Raw genomic sequence first — 16,237 nt, 5'->3', positions numbered from 1 at the left:
TTATTTTATTAGACTGTCATTTAAGTGTTATACACTATACAGTATATCACTTTCATTTGAAATTCTGAAAAAAGGAAAATAATAATAATAGGCATGTGATACAAATACATATATAAATTATACATGTCATCACTGTTATATTTCAGAGGAGAGCATGCAGGCAAAGACAAGATTCCAGGATCAGGAATCAGCTTGACAGTTTTGCCACTTGCCCAAGGACCTCACTGTGCCAGAAGAAAAGAAGCAGCAACCCATGATGAATGGAGGAAGGGGATTTCAGTGACCTACTTCACCCATGTACTGCTGGCAGAGGAAAAGGCAGCTAAATAGCACATACAGCTGACTATATTCAAACCTAGCTGTCTCTTCAATTCCTGACTAAGTGGTCTGGGAGGAGTGACTTTGGAAGTAAACTGTGGATAAAGGGACAGGCAATTTCTCAAGTCACCCCACCCATAGTGCTTGGGTTCCATGGACCTGTTACTGACACATTTTGAAGACAAGCAGCGCTGGTTCTAACTGGCCTCTGTAGGAAGGCACACACAGAGCTAGCCAGCACAGTAACACTAGTGGGATATTCCACTCCTCTGGAATTGCTAAAGATCTTCGGCATAGTGATTTACTAACATCAAAAACTATTTACTAGGACCATCCATGTGCATGCACCTCTACTGAATAATATGAGGTGTAGCAATCCAGATTGTCAGCCTGCAGATACAGAGAGTCCACCGTAGAATATTCTTAATCACTTTTGTACAACAGTGTCTACGATAATTTTGCAGTGCAGCAGCTCAAGCATGGGGCCTGAACAAAGGAATTCAAATCCTTACTCAGTACCTTCAGAAGATGGTCGAGCAAATTGCTCTTCCTCGACATTCTTTCTAATAGCTGAGGCAAGGAAATGTGATAAACGTATACACTCGTCCCTCCACATTCACCAAGTTTAGGGGCACAGGACCCCTGTAAAAGTGGGAAAACTACAAATAACAAAACACTATGTTTTTACCTGACAGAATAGCTCTCTAGGAATCTCTAGGTCCTGCAGTGCAAATCTGTGGTCAACATTTGCCAGACACTGGCCACAGAATTGTGTTGGAGGAGCTACAAATGCCTAGTGGAGTGTTCTCTCTATGAATCTCTAGGCCCTTCAGTGCGACTTTTGGTTAAAGTTGACCATAGAATTGTGCTGAAGGACCTATATATTCCTAGAGATAACATATTAATCAAAACTGCAAAAGTCAAAGCCGCAAATGTGGAGAGATGAGTGTAATTTCTAGTCTGAGCCCCTTGGGAGAAAGGTTGTCTTAGGGTCCATCGACGCTGTAGAAATAAAGCAGTCTGACATAATTTAAAGTGCTGAATCTCCCATCCAATGGATTCCTGGGATTTGTAGTTTTACAAAGCCTTTAACCTTCTCTGCCAAAAGATGCTGGTGCCTCACAGAACTAAAAATCCCAGGGTTCTGTAAGTTAGAACCATGGTAGTTAAATTTATGCCAAACTGCATTATTTCTACAGTGTAGGTGCACCTTCAGTCTGATAGAGGTAGAAAGGGTCCTATGCCAATTTCCTGGTATTAAAATATTGTGGTACACATGCTAGAAAAATACATGTACAACATATATATGATCATGAAAACGATACTTAATAACTGACATAAATGATTAATATATGATTTGGAACTCATGCAAAACAAAACTAAATTTGTACAGGCCTGCTCTATGTCTGACAAGAGAGTTACAGGATTGTATTGGGGTATGATCTACACTATCATTCTGGTTTCCCTATTTTGTAAAATTAGCCCCTTAATTTCCTAAAACACAAAGAAGAGTATTTGAAACAATTTTGTTAAGATATCATACCTTTTCCAGGCAAAGGATGTAAATTGCAAAGCTTCTTCTGCTAAACAATCAAGAACATAGCATGCTTGCTCTCCATAGCCTGCCTTTAACTTCGAAGGAGGAAAATCTACAGATCTTCCCTAAAAGAGAATTATATATCATGAGTAGGGAACTAACATAATTTAACCTTTTAACCACATCTTCTTCTTTTACTGAGGTGTAGTGCACATGTGGGTTCACATCAAGAATGTATATACTGTCATATAAGTGGTCCCCAAAGTTAAAACAACACAAGTATCATTTACATATCAACTCATGTCAATTCAAATAGGTTCAGGTTCAAAAACTAAGCTGCAAACACGAAGTGATGACAAATCAAGAGATGGCAAAGGCACATGTAAATAGACCTGTGACCCACACATTCAGGATTCATATCAATTTACATTTTAGTTTGCTATTTGAATGTACTGCCCAAACATGAACTTGACAGCCAAAACATATCATGGTTTCACTTCAGCCTTTTAGAGAGATTTCCTGGCAATAGTGCATAAGTATACTATTTAAGCCTCTGCTCACTCAATTTCACTTTTATTTCCTTGAATTATTGAAAGAGCAATCTATTTTAGAAGGTTCTCTTTGAAAAGTAGACACACTTTCTGCAGTACCTGTCACCATACAGGCTCAATTCATAAAACACACAAAGCTGTGTTTTAAGAAATCAATCTGAGAAGGCTGGCTAACAAACTACAATTCACAGCTACAGTCTGAAACGCATATTAGAACTACAATTTCTATTACAACTACAAGCACTATTACAGCGCACAATAACTTGGCCTAAAGACAACTAAATGACTCTTGTACAAAGCAACTGTTGTTAAATTTGCCCATGGAGAGTGGATACAACAGTTCAGTTTTTGTTCGTCTGTGTGGTTGGGGGTGCATATCTGACAGGACTCTGTCATTTTTGTTTTATCCTACAGCAACGTAACACAGTTTTACTTGCCAAAATTCTCTCTTCTATACAACTATGCAATTGTATAGGAGTTAATACTCTCTTTTACCCTGCTATAGAAGAAGACTGAACATTTACTTTGCAAGAAAACATCAACAATAGACTTAAAGCATATCAGGATACACACGTGCATGAACACAAATGTTTCCAAGCAAGAAATCAACACTTTCATACTGCCTGTAATATCAACTGTACCAGGATCTCAACTGTGCTCTCAGTTCCATTTGATCTTTAAAATGGCTTCATTCCCTCCTTCTTTTCCCCTTTCATTCATTATATTCTCTAGGTCTTCAGTCATTGAAAACTCAATTGGTTCTAATCGTTCTGCAGTGAGTGAAAACGTGAAAAATGAAGTGATAGATGCAAAGCACATAAGTCAACTGTACCAGCTGATAGCACAATTATGTCTTCTAGATGTGAGCAAACATTAATTCATTAAATTCATGAAGGGAAATGTGCCTACTAATCATGCCGGCTATATGTTGCCTCCAGTATCAAAGGCCATATGCCTCTCAATATGAATAGCTGGAGAATATGAATGGGGGAGTGCTATTGTGTTCACATCTTGCTGATGGGCTTCCAATAGAGCAGGGATGAGCAAAGTGCATCCCATGGGCGATATGCAGCTCCTAAGGCAGCTCCCCCATCCTTTGCCAATGGATAAAATCTCTCTTTCATGATAGTTTAATGGGGGAAATGCTCATGCCCCGTATCCTGGGAGCCTCCCCCATCTTAAAAGTATTTTTAAAACTCTCTCAGCTTTGTGCAGCATACAGAATGTCTTGGGGGTGGAAATTTGGTCCTGGTAAACTGAGAGAAGGGAGTTCAGAATGGATGGGAGTTTCTCAAAAGGGAGATACTGAAGGCATAATTTAAAACAGTTCCAGTGAGGAAGAAAAATGGGAGGTGCCTCAAGAAACCAGGATGGATGACTAGGGAACTTTCAATTGAGCTAACTTTTAAGTGGAACATGTATAAGAAATGGAAAAATGGGGAAAACACCAAAGGGGAATTTAAACAAATAGCTAGCATGTGTAGGGGTGAAGTCAGAAAAGCTAAAGCGCAGAATGAACTCAGGCTTGCTAGAGAGGTTAAGAACAATAAAAAGGGCTTTTTTGGATATATCCGCAGCAAAAGGAAGAAGAAGGAAATGGTAGGGCCACTGTGTGGAGAAGATGGCAAAATGCTAACAGATGGCAGAGAAAAGGCATTACTCAACACCTTCTATGCCTCTGTGTTCTCAGAAACGGCAAAGGGCGCTCAACTTGAGGAAAATGGAGCAGAGAACAGAATAGTGGAAATTAAGCAGAGAATAAGTAAAGTGATAGTACAGGAATACCTTGTTAATCTAAATGAATATAAGTCTCCAGGACCAGATGAACTACATCCAAAAGTATTAAAAGAACTGGCAAAGGTAATATCGGAGCCACTGGCAATAATCTTTGAGAACTCCTGGAGAACAGGAGAAGTCCCAGCAGACTGGAGGAAGGCGAACGTTGTCCCCATCTTCAAAAAGGGGGAAAAAGAGGATCCCAACAATTATCATCCAGTTAGTCTGACATCACTACCCGGAAAGATTCTAAAGCAGATCATTAAATAGAGAGTCTGTGAACATCTAGATGGCAATACCATAATCACAAAAACTCAACATGAGTTCAGGGAAAGAAGTCATGCCAGACAAATCTGATTTCTTTCTTTGATAAAATTACCAGCTTGGTAGATGAATGGAATGCTGTGGATATAGCATATCTTGATTTCTGTAATGCCTTTTACAAAGTTTCCCATGACATTCTTGCAAACAAACTTGTAAAATGTGGGCTAGACAAGGCAACTGTTAAGTGGATTTGTAACTGGTTGACCGGACGAGCCCAAAGAGTGCTCAACAATGGCTCCTTTTCATCCTGGAGAGAAGTGACCAGTGGGGTCCCACAGGGTTCTGTCCTGGGCCCAGTGCTAGTCTTTATCAATGACTTGGATGACAGAATTGGGGACATACTTATCAAATTTGCAGATGACACCAAACTAGGAGGAGTAGCAAATACCCCAGAGGACAGGATCAAAATTCAAAATGACCTGAATAGACTAAAAAGCTGGGCCAAAGCCAACAAAATGAAATTGAACACAGAGAAATCTAAGATACTGCACTTAGGGCAGAAAAATGAAATGCACAGATAGAAGATAGGGGACATCTGGCTGAATGAAACTACATGTGAAAGGGATCTTGGAGTCCAAGTAGACAATAAGTTGAACATGAGTCAACAGTGCAATGCGGCAACTAAAAAGGCCAATGCAATTTTAGGCTGCATCAATAAAAGTATAGTGTCTAGATCAAGAGAAGTAATTGTGCCATTGTATTCTGCTCTGGTCAGGCCCCACCTGGAATATTGTGTCCAGTTCTGGGCATCACAATTTAAACAGGATGTTGAGAAACTGGAGCGTCCAAAGGAGGGCAACTAAAATGGTGAAGGGTCTGGAAACCATGCCCTATGAGGAACGTCTTACAGAGCTGGGGGATGTTTAGCCTGTAAAAGAGAAGGTTAAGAGGTGATATGATAGCCCTGTTTAAATATTTGAAGGGATGTCATATTGAGGAGGGAGCAAGCTTGTTTTCTGCTACTCCAGAGAACAGGACCTGGAACAATGGATGCAAGCTACAGGAAAAGAGATTCCACCTCAACATTAGGAAGAACTTCCTGACAGTAAGGGCTGTTCAACAGTGTAACACACTCCTTCCTCCAAGTGCAGTGGAGTCTCCTTCCTTAGAGGTCTTTAAAGAGAGGCTTGATGGCCATCTGTTGAGGATACTTTGACTGAGAGTTCCTGCATGGCAGGGGGTTGGACTGGATGGCCCTTGTGGTCTCTTCCAAGTCTACAATTCTAAGATTATTCCTACCCTTGCTACAGACATCTGTCTGACCACTGTGGGTAGGGTTGCCATAACCCGGCTGCAACCGGGTTTTTCCCGGTTTTGGCGGCACCTGCCCGGTCACGGCACGGGTGCAGCCAAAAAACTGGAAAAGCCCGGTTGCAGCGGGGTTGCTAGGCAACCCTTGGGGCCTCACTGCCCTCCTCCTCCTCCACTGCGCATGGCCGCGCGGAGGAAGAGGAGGGCTGCGAGGACTGGGGCGGAGGAGGCTGCAGGGAGGCGATGCCTCTTGGGCGCAGCCGCGCCAACCTCCCCGCCTCCCTGCAGCCTGCTCACCTCCTTCCTGGTCCCCGTGGGGGCCAGGAACGAGGCGAGGCCCTGGCCCTGGCCTCCGATCGCGGCGAGGCCCGGGGCCCAGGCGGGGAGGGAAAGCCTCCTTAAGTGGAGGCTTTCCCTCGCCGCTTGGCCTGCACTCCCCGCCGCGATCGCGAGGAAAAATGTAGGACAAAATTTTCAAATGTAGGACATATGTTTGTGTGCCCTACATTTGAAAATTTTGTCCTACATTTTTCCCACTTTGGAGGTCCAGCAGTATGGCAACCCGAACTGTGGGAAAAGAATCTGTGACTAGAAAATATTTGTTCCAGTATGGGTATTTTTATAACTCTTTGGGTAAAAAGGTATAGAATTCCAGCCTCAGCAGCTCTGAGTATCATATCTTAAAAAGAGCATGGCCAACTGGCAACCCGTGGATTAACTCCAGTGCAACTATATTAGATAAACCTCAGCAGTGTCCTGTACCAGTTTTAATCAAGAGATGAAAGCAGCTTACCAACTCAGAGGGAAATATTTTCAGATTTTCCATCTTTAGTTACATTTCCCTTCTTAGTTCTGTCTACAACATGTATTCAGTGTATCTATATATTTGATTGTAATGTTACAACTGAACGTCTACTCCCTTCATGTGAAAACAGTGCAAACTTTATTATAGAGTCCAACCTTTCAAAAAAAGTGTTTGGTTGTGTGGCAAAATAAACTTGTTGCCCTAAATCTCTGCCTAAAAAAAAGTAGCCATGAAAATAAAACCATTAGCCACTTTTTCTCAACTCAGTTTAGTTCTGCTGAATGATAAAACAAAAAGAACCAGCATATATGCAGAATACAAAATAATTATGAATAGCTGAAACATGGTACTAAGTGAAACAATTCACTTACAAATGACCGCAGCTCGGAGAGTATGTTGGATATGATTGCATTTGGGTCATCATATTCTTGTGGTTGTTCAAAAGAATGCCCTGCTTTATTAATCAGCCAGGCAGCAAGAGTGCAGAACATGTAGAACTGTTCGCCAGGGTTAATGGGCAACGCAAAGTAGTGCCTGTTTTAAAAGGAAGGGGCAGAAATTAGCCACCTATATTGAAAAATCCTGTCTTCTCTCTACCAGAACTCTGTATTACTATAACCTTCTATGCCCTCAAAATTGCTTTCTTCAAGGATGACATTATAGGAGTGGTATTTCACTGACAGGCAATTTCTCTGATAGATGTGCTCTTCTTTTTGCAGCACTTTCAGAATGTTATGCCACAAATGGCTGTGCTTTCTATTGTGTACGTAAACCATACCAAAAATTAATTTGAAGCAAAGGATTTAAATGCAATTCTCAAGAATCTGCTGCCTGAACAGTTGTGGCCGCTAGTCCAAATTATCTAACAGTTAATGAAACTTTTACTGTCTGATCTTTTACAAAAGTATATTGCTTTATGTATTCAATTAAGATACCAATTTTTTTCACAATTTACATAATTATGGCATGTAATAATAGGGAAGGGGAGTATAACATAAGAGATAACTGCATGCATCATGATCGCCAAGATCATCAGGTAAAATGAGTTCATACATGTAAGCAAAAGCATCCTCTTACCAGTAATGCCTTATGTGCCATATTCAAAACAGAAACCTGTCAAGCATTCTAAGACTGTTCTTATTTTTGCTGGATTTTGGGAACAAAAGTTATGCTGATGCCTATTGGTGAGGATTTAAGTTGCTGTTTTGAATGGGTTCAAAACATTGTATTAAACTCTACTAACTCTAGCCTTTCAAGACAGGACAACCCATAAACTCAAATAAGCAGCAATGCAGACTATTAATATCCCTAAACAAATAAATAAATTAATTAATTAAAAAGTAAAAAATGAAGGAGCAGATGTATCACACAGAAATAATAAAAGCAAGGTACGAACAATACCTTCAAATATATGTTTTACACACATACAGTACACCTGTAGCGCACTTATTACCACTATACACCGGGTTTATTTTTGCATTACAACAGCCCAACGAGGTATGGATGGTATAAATTTCTAGCTGTTAGATAGTTAGAATGCCGTGAAAAGAAGCTTGTTGAATACTGGCTCACAGCATGCACAATCTGAGTTTTATTTCTGACAAAAGCATTTGTAAAATAGAAGTTCCATAATAAATGGAATCAGCGTTCCTAACATCAGGTTCTTAACTCTGTTGCTCCATTTCTGACAAGATAAGAAACAATAACTTTTACCAGACAGATAATTAATCCTCCAGTGTTCCATTTGTAATGTTTTTGTTATTATTTTTACTGAAAGATTCCTAATTACATATTTTAGTGTTCCATTTCTTATGTTAAACAAAATTTGAAACACAATCTTATACACCCTCGTAACAGTTATGTCCCAGGTTCTATGAACCTCTACTTTCATGATGAGTTCAATTTTCGCAGATTTGATTAGTCATGGGTTTGCCAAAAATAATTAAATTGATTTTTTTTAGTTTTGTAGCCTACTGTAGAAAATCACAGATGATGCATGCAGACTACAAAATGTATAGAAAACTAAGAACAAGTTTAGTAAGCTTAGTAAATGCATGAAATAATACATAAAACCCCTACTTCCCTTCCACCCTTCGAGCCTCACCCAGCACTGGTCAACTCACTGCAGCAGCTTTCCTCCTACAAGGCCTGGCATCCCTCACAATAGCAGAATGGAAGATGCACTTCACTTGTGTTCCTTAGCGCATGGAGACAGGAATACAGACTGATTTAATTGGGGGGGGGGGGGGGGGGCTAAACATATTGCAGTTTTCCTCTTTTGTGAAGGTCCTATGCCTCCAACCCCCATGAATGTGGAGCACCTAATGTACATATGTAGTGAGAGGTCCCACCATGTTTAGTGGCCCTGGTATCACAAAACAGACAAAATACTTGCGCCAACAAACCCAAGTCTTTTGGCTGAGCATGTCTGACAGGTCTGAAATCAAAACATAAGTCTATGGTGGCTTTTTTCTCCATCAACAAGAGCGAGAAATTTTGCCTTTTGTCACCTCAGCCAAAGGAGCATTAAAAAGGAAAGTACTATACATCCCCTCCTCACTTTCTTACCTCAATATTAGGCCTGAATAATTAAACAATAAAGTATAGTTGACCCTCTATTTTTGTCGGGGATCGGTTCCAGACCACCACCACCACCACCACCCCAAAAACAGAAAATCGCTTATATTCAAGCCCCATTGGCTTGAATGGCAGCACACCCCATTTTGTCCCCCTCTGTTTGCCACCTGCAAATGAGTGAGGGACATGGACTTCAAGTCCACGAACGATGGAGGGGCAATGGTACTGAGATTACTGTATATATCAGTGATGGCAAACCTTTTAGAGACTGAGTGCCCAAACTGCAACCCAAACCCCACTTATTTATGGCAAGGTGCCACGTACCTCTGGCTTTCTAGTAATGAACTCTAGCAAACACACTGGCACGCATGCCCACAGAGAGGGCTCCGAGTGCCCTCTCTGGCATGCGTGCCATAGGTTCACCACCACTGGTATATGCCCATGTATAAGTCTAGAAGTTTTAGTAAAAAAATACACCCCAAAAACCTGAGTCCACTTATCCATGGGTCAATGTAAGTAATGTACTTCAACTTTTATTTAAAATGGAACCATCCCCTGGTGAAAGTCAAGAATGTAATCTGTACTGGAAGCACTGACTTTAGGGGTTAGCTTTAGGGTAAGAACAAACAGTTATGCCTCCTAGAATTTTCTAAGTTCTCTGGCATCATTTTCCATTGCTTCATCCTTTACAGCCTTTATTACATGCCGCTAAAATTTAACCTTGACTTATCCATGGGTCATATCAAAATCCATAATTATGGCCCCAAAATCTGGCCTTGACTTTTACATGAGGTCGATTTATAATTGAGTATATATGGTATACCTGAATCTGATTTTGCCAGTTTCAAATACTTGTCTTTGGTACATGTCCTTGAATCTGATTTTGCCCCTTGCAGTTATTTATGGTTATTATCAAGTTTTCCAGTTGTTATGTAATGAAAATGAAATGAAAAGAAAATACGGTACACTACAGACCTTGTTTTTAAAAATGTAAAACTTTGAAAAACATTTTAAAATATCACTATTAAAATCCTTTCCACTTGAGTGCAATAACAAGTGCTGAAATTTAATGCAGTAATTCTATATAAATGTAACTAAACTTTGAGCACATAGTCCAAATGTCATAAGCACCAAGGAGGACGGGGCACCACAAAATGTAGGACATTCAAGAAAAATGTAGGCCGTTACAAAATAAAAGTTGAAAACATTAATATAAATGTAAATGAACGCTTCTTAGTCATGCTCAAAATGGAGGCCATTTTGAAATTTCTCCAGGACAGAAGGCGGAAAGGTAGGGGGATGTGTGATGATACAATATCTGGGTTTATGTGAAGATATGAGAACTCTTCTGCAAGTTACTATATTTCAAGGAATAGAATGACAGTGTGATCCTGGTCTGGAGGAAGTCATTAGTAGTAGTAATAATAATTAAAAAATTTATTTACATACCGCTTTTCCAAAAAGATCAAAGAGTTTACATAATCTCTTCTCGGATCACCTAACAGCATCAACCCCCTCTACTCTCTCATCCATCCAGCCTTAGAGTGAGCACAAAAAGTTATGCCTGTTAACATTTTTAAAGTTCTTTCTCATTGTTTTCCTTTGCTTCATCCTTTACATTCGTTGTTACAAACTGCTAGGTTTACCCTCAATGTATCCACGAGTCATATCAAAATCCATAATTTGGCCCCAAAACCTGCCCTCAACTTATATGTGAGATTGACTTATAGTCAAGTATATATGGTATTTATCACGACAGTGATGGCTGAACCAAGCCAATGCTCCATTTTACATTTTCTTCAACTATTCATGAAAAAAAATCTATATTTTCCAGCCAGGTTTGCACAAAGGCCTTAAGATATGTGCCAATTCACTTAATATTTAATTCAATTTAATTATATTTAGACATTCATAAGCTATAACTGATATGAACAAAACTGGTGAGGAAAATGAAGAGGATTTTAACACAACAGCAAAAGCATATCACAAGCATGCATCAAGAAAACTGTAACAGACACAATGACTGATTTACCTTTGGGATGATGAAGAGTTGTTCAGAACAAAAAAATCCATCTTCTTAACATCAACCCTCAATCAAATGACATTTCATTTCTGATAACACAATCCTATGTTTCTGCTCAGTACACAAGTACACCCCTCAAGTGAGCTGCACATATAGGACTGTATCTTGAGACTGATACATATACACCACACATGTATTAGGTCATTTTTTAAAAAGCATGAAACAAGTGTGTGTGTGTTGTACATCCTACAAACAGCACTCACACAGAGTACATAGTTTCATCTCACTGGCAAAAGGACTAAGAGTAAACTCAAGGAGAGATGCATTAGCCATGCTTAAACTGAATTCTTATCGTTACTCTGACTGAAGTACAAGAAGGACTTTATGAACAGTTAATTAATTTAATGAACCCAACTTCAGTGTTCTTCTGTCTATAGAAGGAAAAAAGTACTACAACTGAGAAAATAAATCTTTAAAATATGAATTCTGTATTTCAAACGTTTAGATGCAATGGCTTCCAAGTCAAAACTTAAGTTAGGCAGCTTTACTTCCCAAGACTTCAGTTCTATCACTGCTGCACTTCACATACAATCCTCAGCAACAGTAACACTCTATGGCACACTATTTAGAAATAATCAATAAGCTATTAACCTTGGCAAATCCATCCTTTAGAACTTGACACAATATTTGTACTGTGTCAACAGTGTCTCATGCTATAGCCTGCTAAGACATGTAGCATAGCAAAGCAATGCACTCTATACTATATAGTACGTTACAGACAAACAAAGGACAGATCCAAAGTACCCAAGGATTCCATGATTTTCAGAGCACAGATAAGAGAAAAAAGTCACCCCTACTTCCCCAGAAAGGAGTGAAGACAGTATGTACTGAAGTTATTACACTAAAATCAGCTACAGTGGTACCTCGGGATACGAATTACCCAGCTTACGAATTTTTCGGGATACGAATAAATCCCATAGGGATTTATTGTTTCGGGTTACGAACGTTTTTTCGGGTTACGAAAAAACGCCGGCGCTGTTTTAAATGGAGCCGCGGCAGAGCCGCGGCTTTTTTTCCCATTAGCGCCTATGGCAATTCGGGTTACGAAGGTTTTCGGGTTACGAAATTAGCCGCGGAACGAATTAATTTCGTAACCCGAGGGAGCACTGTATTGATAAACAAGAACAATATTATAGTGTCTCACCTGGAAAGGCTCTTTCCTTAATGAATGCTCATCTGAGTGCCATATGATGCACAGAAGTTAGCAAATGGAGAGTATGTTTAAGTCACCAGCACTAGTCAATGGAGAGCATGAGTAACTAGTAACCAGCACTACTGACTATGTAGATATTGTGCAAACCCTTACATTTCTTTCTTTAAAAAAAAACCAGGACACCTAAGCCATGTTTATTATTATCACATGAAAGGATATTATTAATTTCCCATTTTACAGTGAGGCTGAAAGGTAAGAGTAAATGTGAGTCCCTTGCTCAACCTCAACCGATCACTGCACTGCACTAAATGGCAGGATGTTGCGAGCAGCTGCCCTTCAAGGAAAAGCACCTTTGCCATTAGCAATATGTATTTTAAAACATCACATTACATTCAACATATCAAAAAACAACAACCAACATTCAGCATATTAACCCAAATAATCAGCTCTTACCATACCTGTGCAAGGGTTTTTTTGTTTTTGTTTTGAGAAACAAGCTGAACAAGGTTTAAGCAAACAAACTTTCAAACCCTGAGTTCTTACCTTTCCAGGAACTGCTCTGTACAAATATTAAAAACGCAGAAATTGGGGAAATTACAAAACACGTAAAACAATGCCTACCACGTCCCGCCGGACTAACATCTAGTACATAGCCAGAGGCTGGAAGACAGTACAGCCCATCTTCCAAATAACATTGCTTATCAGAGACATGATATATTTCTTCTTGTAATTTTTAAAAATTCAAACAAACCTAAACAGCCGTGGAACTGTTTCTTACCCATTTACCAACACCAGGTAACAGGATCTTACAGAAGGATGGGACTATAAGCACCCATCCAGTCCAATCTCTGTTGTTGTTGTTGTTGTTGTTGTTAACTGCCCTCCAGTTGACTGACTCATAGTGACCCAGAAGATGAGACATCTCCAACACTCCTGGTCCTCTCCCTCTCTTCTCAAGTCCTGGAGGCTCAATGTGTGGTCTCTTTCACTGAATCTATCCATCTCTTCCTTTCTTTCTAGTTCCACCTTTCCTATCATCTCTGGTCCAAAACACACTGTAGAAATAACCCAGTTTAAGACAGATTTAACCGCCCTGGTTCAATGCTAGGGAATTCTGGAAACTGTAGCTTTGTGAGACAACATTTACCTCTTCTCTGCCAGAGAGCTCTGGTGTCACAATAAACTACCAATTCCCTAGCACTGAGCCAGAGGAGCTAAAGCGGTCTCAGACTGGGTCATTTCTGCAGTGTGTTTTGGAGCACTGTCATTTTAATCCCCTGCCATACAGGAATACACAATTACAGCCAAGTCCTAAAAGATGCCAACCCAACCTCTGCTTCAATAACTTCAACAGTAACAGCATCTCAGAGTTGGAAGGGACCACAAGGGCCAACCTCCCTGCCATGCAGGAATACACATTATGTAGCTGTTGGTTTGCAGTTGTTGTTACGTGCCTTCAAGTCATTTCGTTTTATGGAGACTCTAAGGCGACCTTATCGTGGGGTTTTCTTGGCAAGATTTGTTCAGAGGTGGTTTGCCACTGCAACTGCAACACTCCTGAAAGATGCAAGTGACAACATTTCCCCAGACCACATATTTAGGCTGCATCCGTACTGCAGAAATGATCCAGTTTGGTACCACTTTAACTGGCACAGCTCAATGCTATGGAACTCTGGAAATTATTATATAGGGGGTTTGGGGGCTATGTGTCAATGTCCTAGAAGAGTTTATTCCTGACGTTTCTCCAGCATCCGTGGCTGGCATCTTCAGAGAATCATCTCTGAAGATGCCAGCCATAGATGCTGGTGAAATGTCAGGAATAAACTCTTCTAGGACATTGACACATAGCCCCCAAACCCCACAAAAAACGATGGATGCCGGCCATGAAAGCCTCTGACTTCACTCTGGAAGTAATTGTTTTGAGAAGCATTTACCCTTCTCTGTCAGAGAGCTCCAGTACCACAGCAAACTATAGTTCCCAGAATTACACAGAATTGAGCTCCAGAGGTTAAAGTGGTGTGAAACTGGATTATTTCTGCCGTGTGGATGCAACCTCAGTCTTCTTTCCATAAGTGTAGAAAACCCCATGAATAGGTTTGCCTTTGGGTCACCGTAAGTCAGAAACGACTTGAAGGCACACAACAACAACAACATATCCAGGAGTAGCCGTGTTGGCCACATCTCAAAGTACAACAACACCCAAATCCACAAAAGAGTGGCCAACCAAAAGGCACACTGCTGTCCAAGCTCCACTGGAGGCTCCTTCTTCTTCTTCTTCTTCTTCATCGGGCAAACCTTTTAAATTAAAACCTTTTAGCGCCTAAATGAAGAAGTTGGTGGCGGAGCTTCGAAAGCTTGCGGCATACATTTGTGCACTTTGGTTGCTATGCAAACAACAACAACAAAGGTCCAAAACACACTGCAGAAGTAAAACAACCCAGTTTGAGACTGCTTCCCCTGGGAAGAACCTGGGAAATTGTAGTTCACTGTGGCACCTGACAGAGAAGGGCTAAAAGGCCTCACAAAACTACACTTCCCAGGATTCCCTAGGGCTGTTAAAGCGGTCTCAAACTGGATTATTATTTCTGCAGTGTGCGTTTTGGAACAAAGTTTACCTGCCTGGCTGCATCCATACTGCAGGAGTAACTCGGTTTGAGAGCGCTTTAAACGGCCAGGGGCTCCCTGCTGTGGAATTCTGGGAATGGTAGTTTGTTTGGGGCACCGAAGCGCTCTCAAACCGAGTTATTCCTGCAGTATGGATGTAACCCAAGTTTATATCCAGGAAACCCACGTCGTGCACGTGTAAACCCGCTCCAGAGACACGTGTCGAGTCACCTAGAGGGCGGCCTCATGTTGTGGCTCCGCAGCGCCGCCTCTTCCTCGTAGTTGAGCAACTTCAGCTTCTGCAGCAACTCGTCCATCATGACGAACATGTGGTAAGCAGCGCCGGGGCCCCGCTCCACCTCCGGGGCCTCGTTGAGGTCGCCTTCCTCCTCCCCCGCTGCAGCAGCAGCAGCAGCCGCCATTTCAGCCCAATTCTCGGCCTCCTCCGAGTCGCCAGCGCGGGAAAGGCGTCGCCGGGGAAACAAGCCCCGCCCCTTTGGAACGTCTCTCCGCCGAAGCCCAATCGTTTCCCTCGGGGGCGGAGTCTCGGTTGCGCAGGCGCAAAGCGCTGGTTCTCGTCGCTCGCGCCTCTTCCTGGGCTTCGTCAGCGTTGCCATGGAAACGGCTGCCTCCGTTGGTCGGCCGTTGGCGCTGAGCGAGTTTAAATGGAAGGAGCTTCACAAAACTTTTTCCCTCCTCAGTATAACTCCCTATAGCAAAACATACATGCTCCTTTTAACATTGGGTGGTGTGTGTATAATAATAATAATAATAATAATAATAATAATAATAATAATAATAATAATAATAATTTATTATTATTATTATTATTATTATTATTATATACACACAACAACCCAATGTTAAAAGGAACGTGTAGGTTTTGCAATAATAATAATAATACAATTTATCCTTATAAACACACAACTCAATGTTAAAAGGAACATGTATATTTTGCTATTGTTATTATTATACAATGGTGATAAATTTTATCTCTCTCCCACCTCTCCTTGAGGGTCAGGGGTACAATGTTAAAAATGCAAAACAATTCAAAACAACAACAAATAAATAAAACCAACTATTAAAATCCGATCAAAATTAAAAACCAACGATAAAAATCCAACACTATAAAAGCCATTGAAATACATATAATAGGTTTTTTTAAAAAATATAACAGTTAAAAAGTCATGTTTTAAAACTGTATGTTGTGAATTGAGCTCTCTTCTATAAGTCCTGCAGGCAGTGCAGCAATGAAACA

At 40.7% G+C, this 16,237-nt stretch overlaps 1 protein-coding gene across 2 annotated transcripts in view; it reads right to left on the bottom strand.

Annotated features, from left to right (window-relative positions):
- The window catches only part of LOC121917204 (intraflagellar transport protein 57 homolog), a 34,359-nt gene extending 18,921 nt beyond the window's left edge, over positions 1–15,438 (bottom strand). The window contains exons 1-3 of one of the 2 annotated variants that reach the window (XM_042442950.1): positions 15,211–15,438; positions 6,934–7,096; positions 1,862–1,980 (exon numbers count right to left, since the gene is read on the bottom strand). In XM_042442950.1, coding sequence (XP_042298884.1) covers positions 1,862–1,980; positions 6,934–7,096; positions 15,211–15,401 — 473 coding nt within the window. In that variant the 5' untranslated portion in view covers positions 15,402–15,438. The remainder of the gene's footprint in view (positions 1–1,861; positions 1,981–6,933; positions 7,097–15,210) is intronic. The other variant, XM_042442949.1, reaches the window with a different exon arrangement.
- Positions 15,439–16,237: the final 799 nt, after the last annotated feature.

The sequence above is a fragment of the Sceloporus undulatus genome, unplaced genomic scaffold (assembly GCF_019175285.1).
Source record: "Sceloporus undulatus isolate JIND9_A2432 ecotype Alabama unplaced genomic scaffold, SceUnd_v1.1 scaffold_12, whole genome shotgun sequence".
Taxonomy (NCBI): domain Eukaryota; kingdom Metazoa; phylum Chordata; class Lepidosauria; order Squamata; family Phrynosomatidae; genus Sceloporus; species Sceloporus undulatus.
This window is presented reverse-complemented; position numbering and strand designations above follow the sequence as displayed.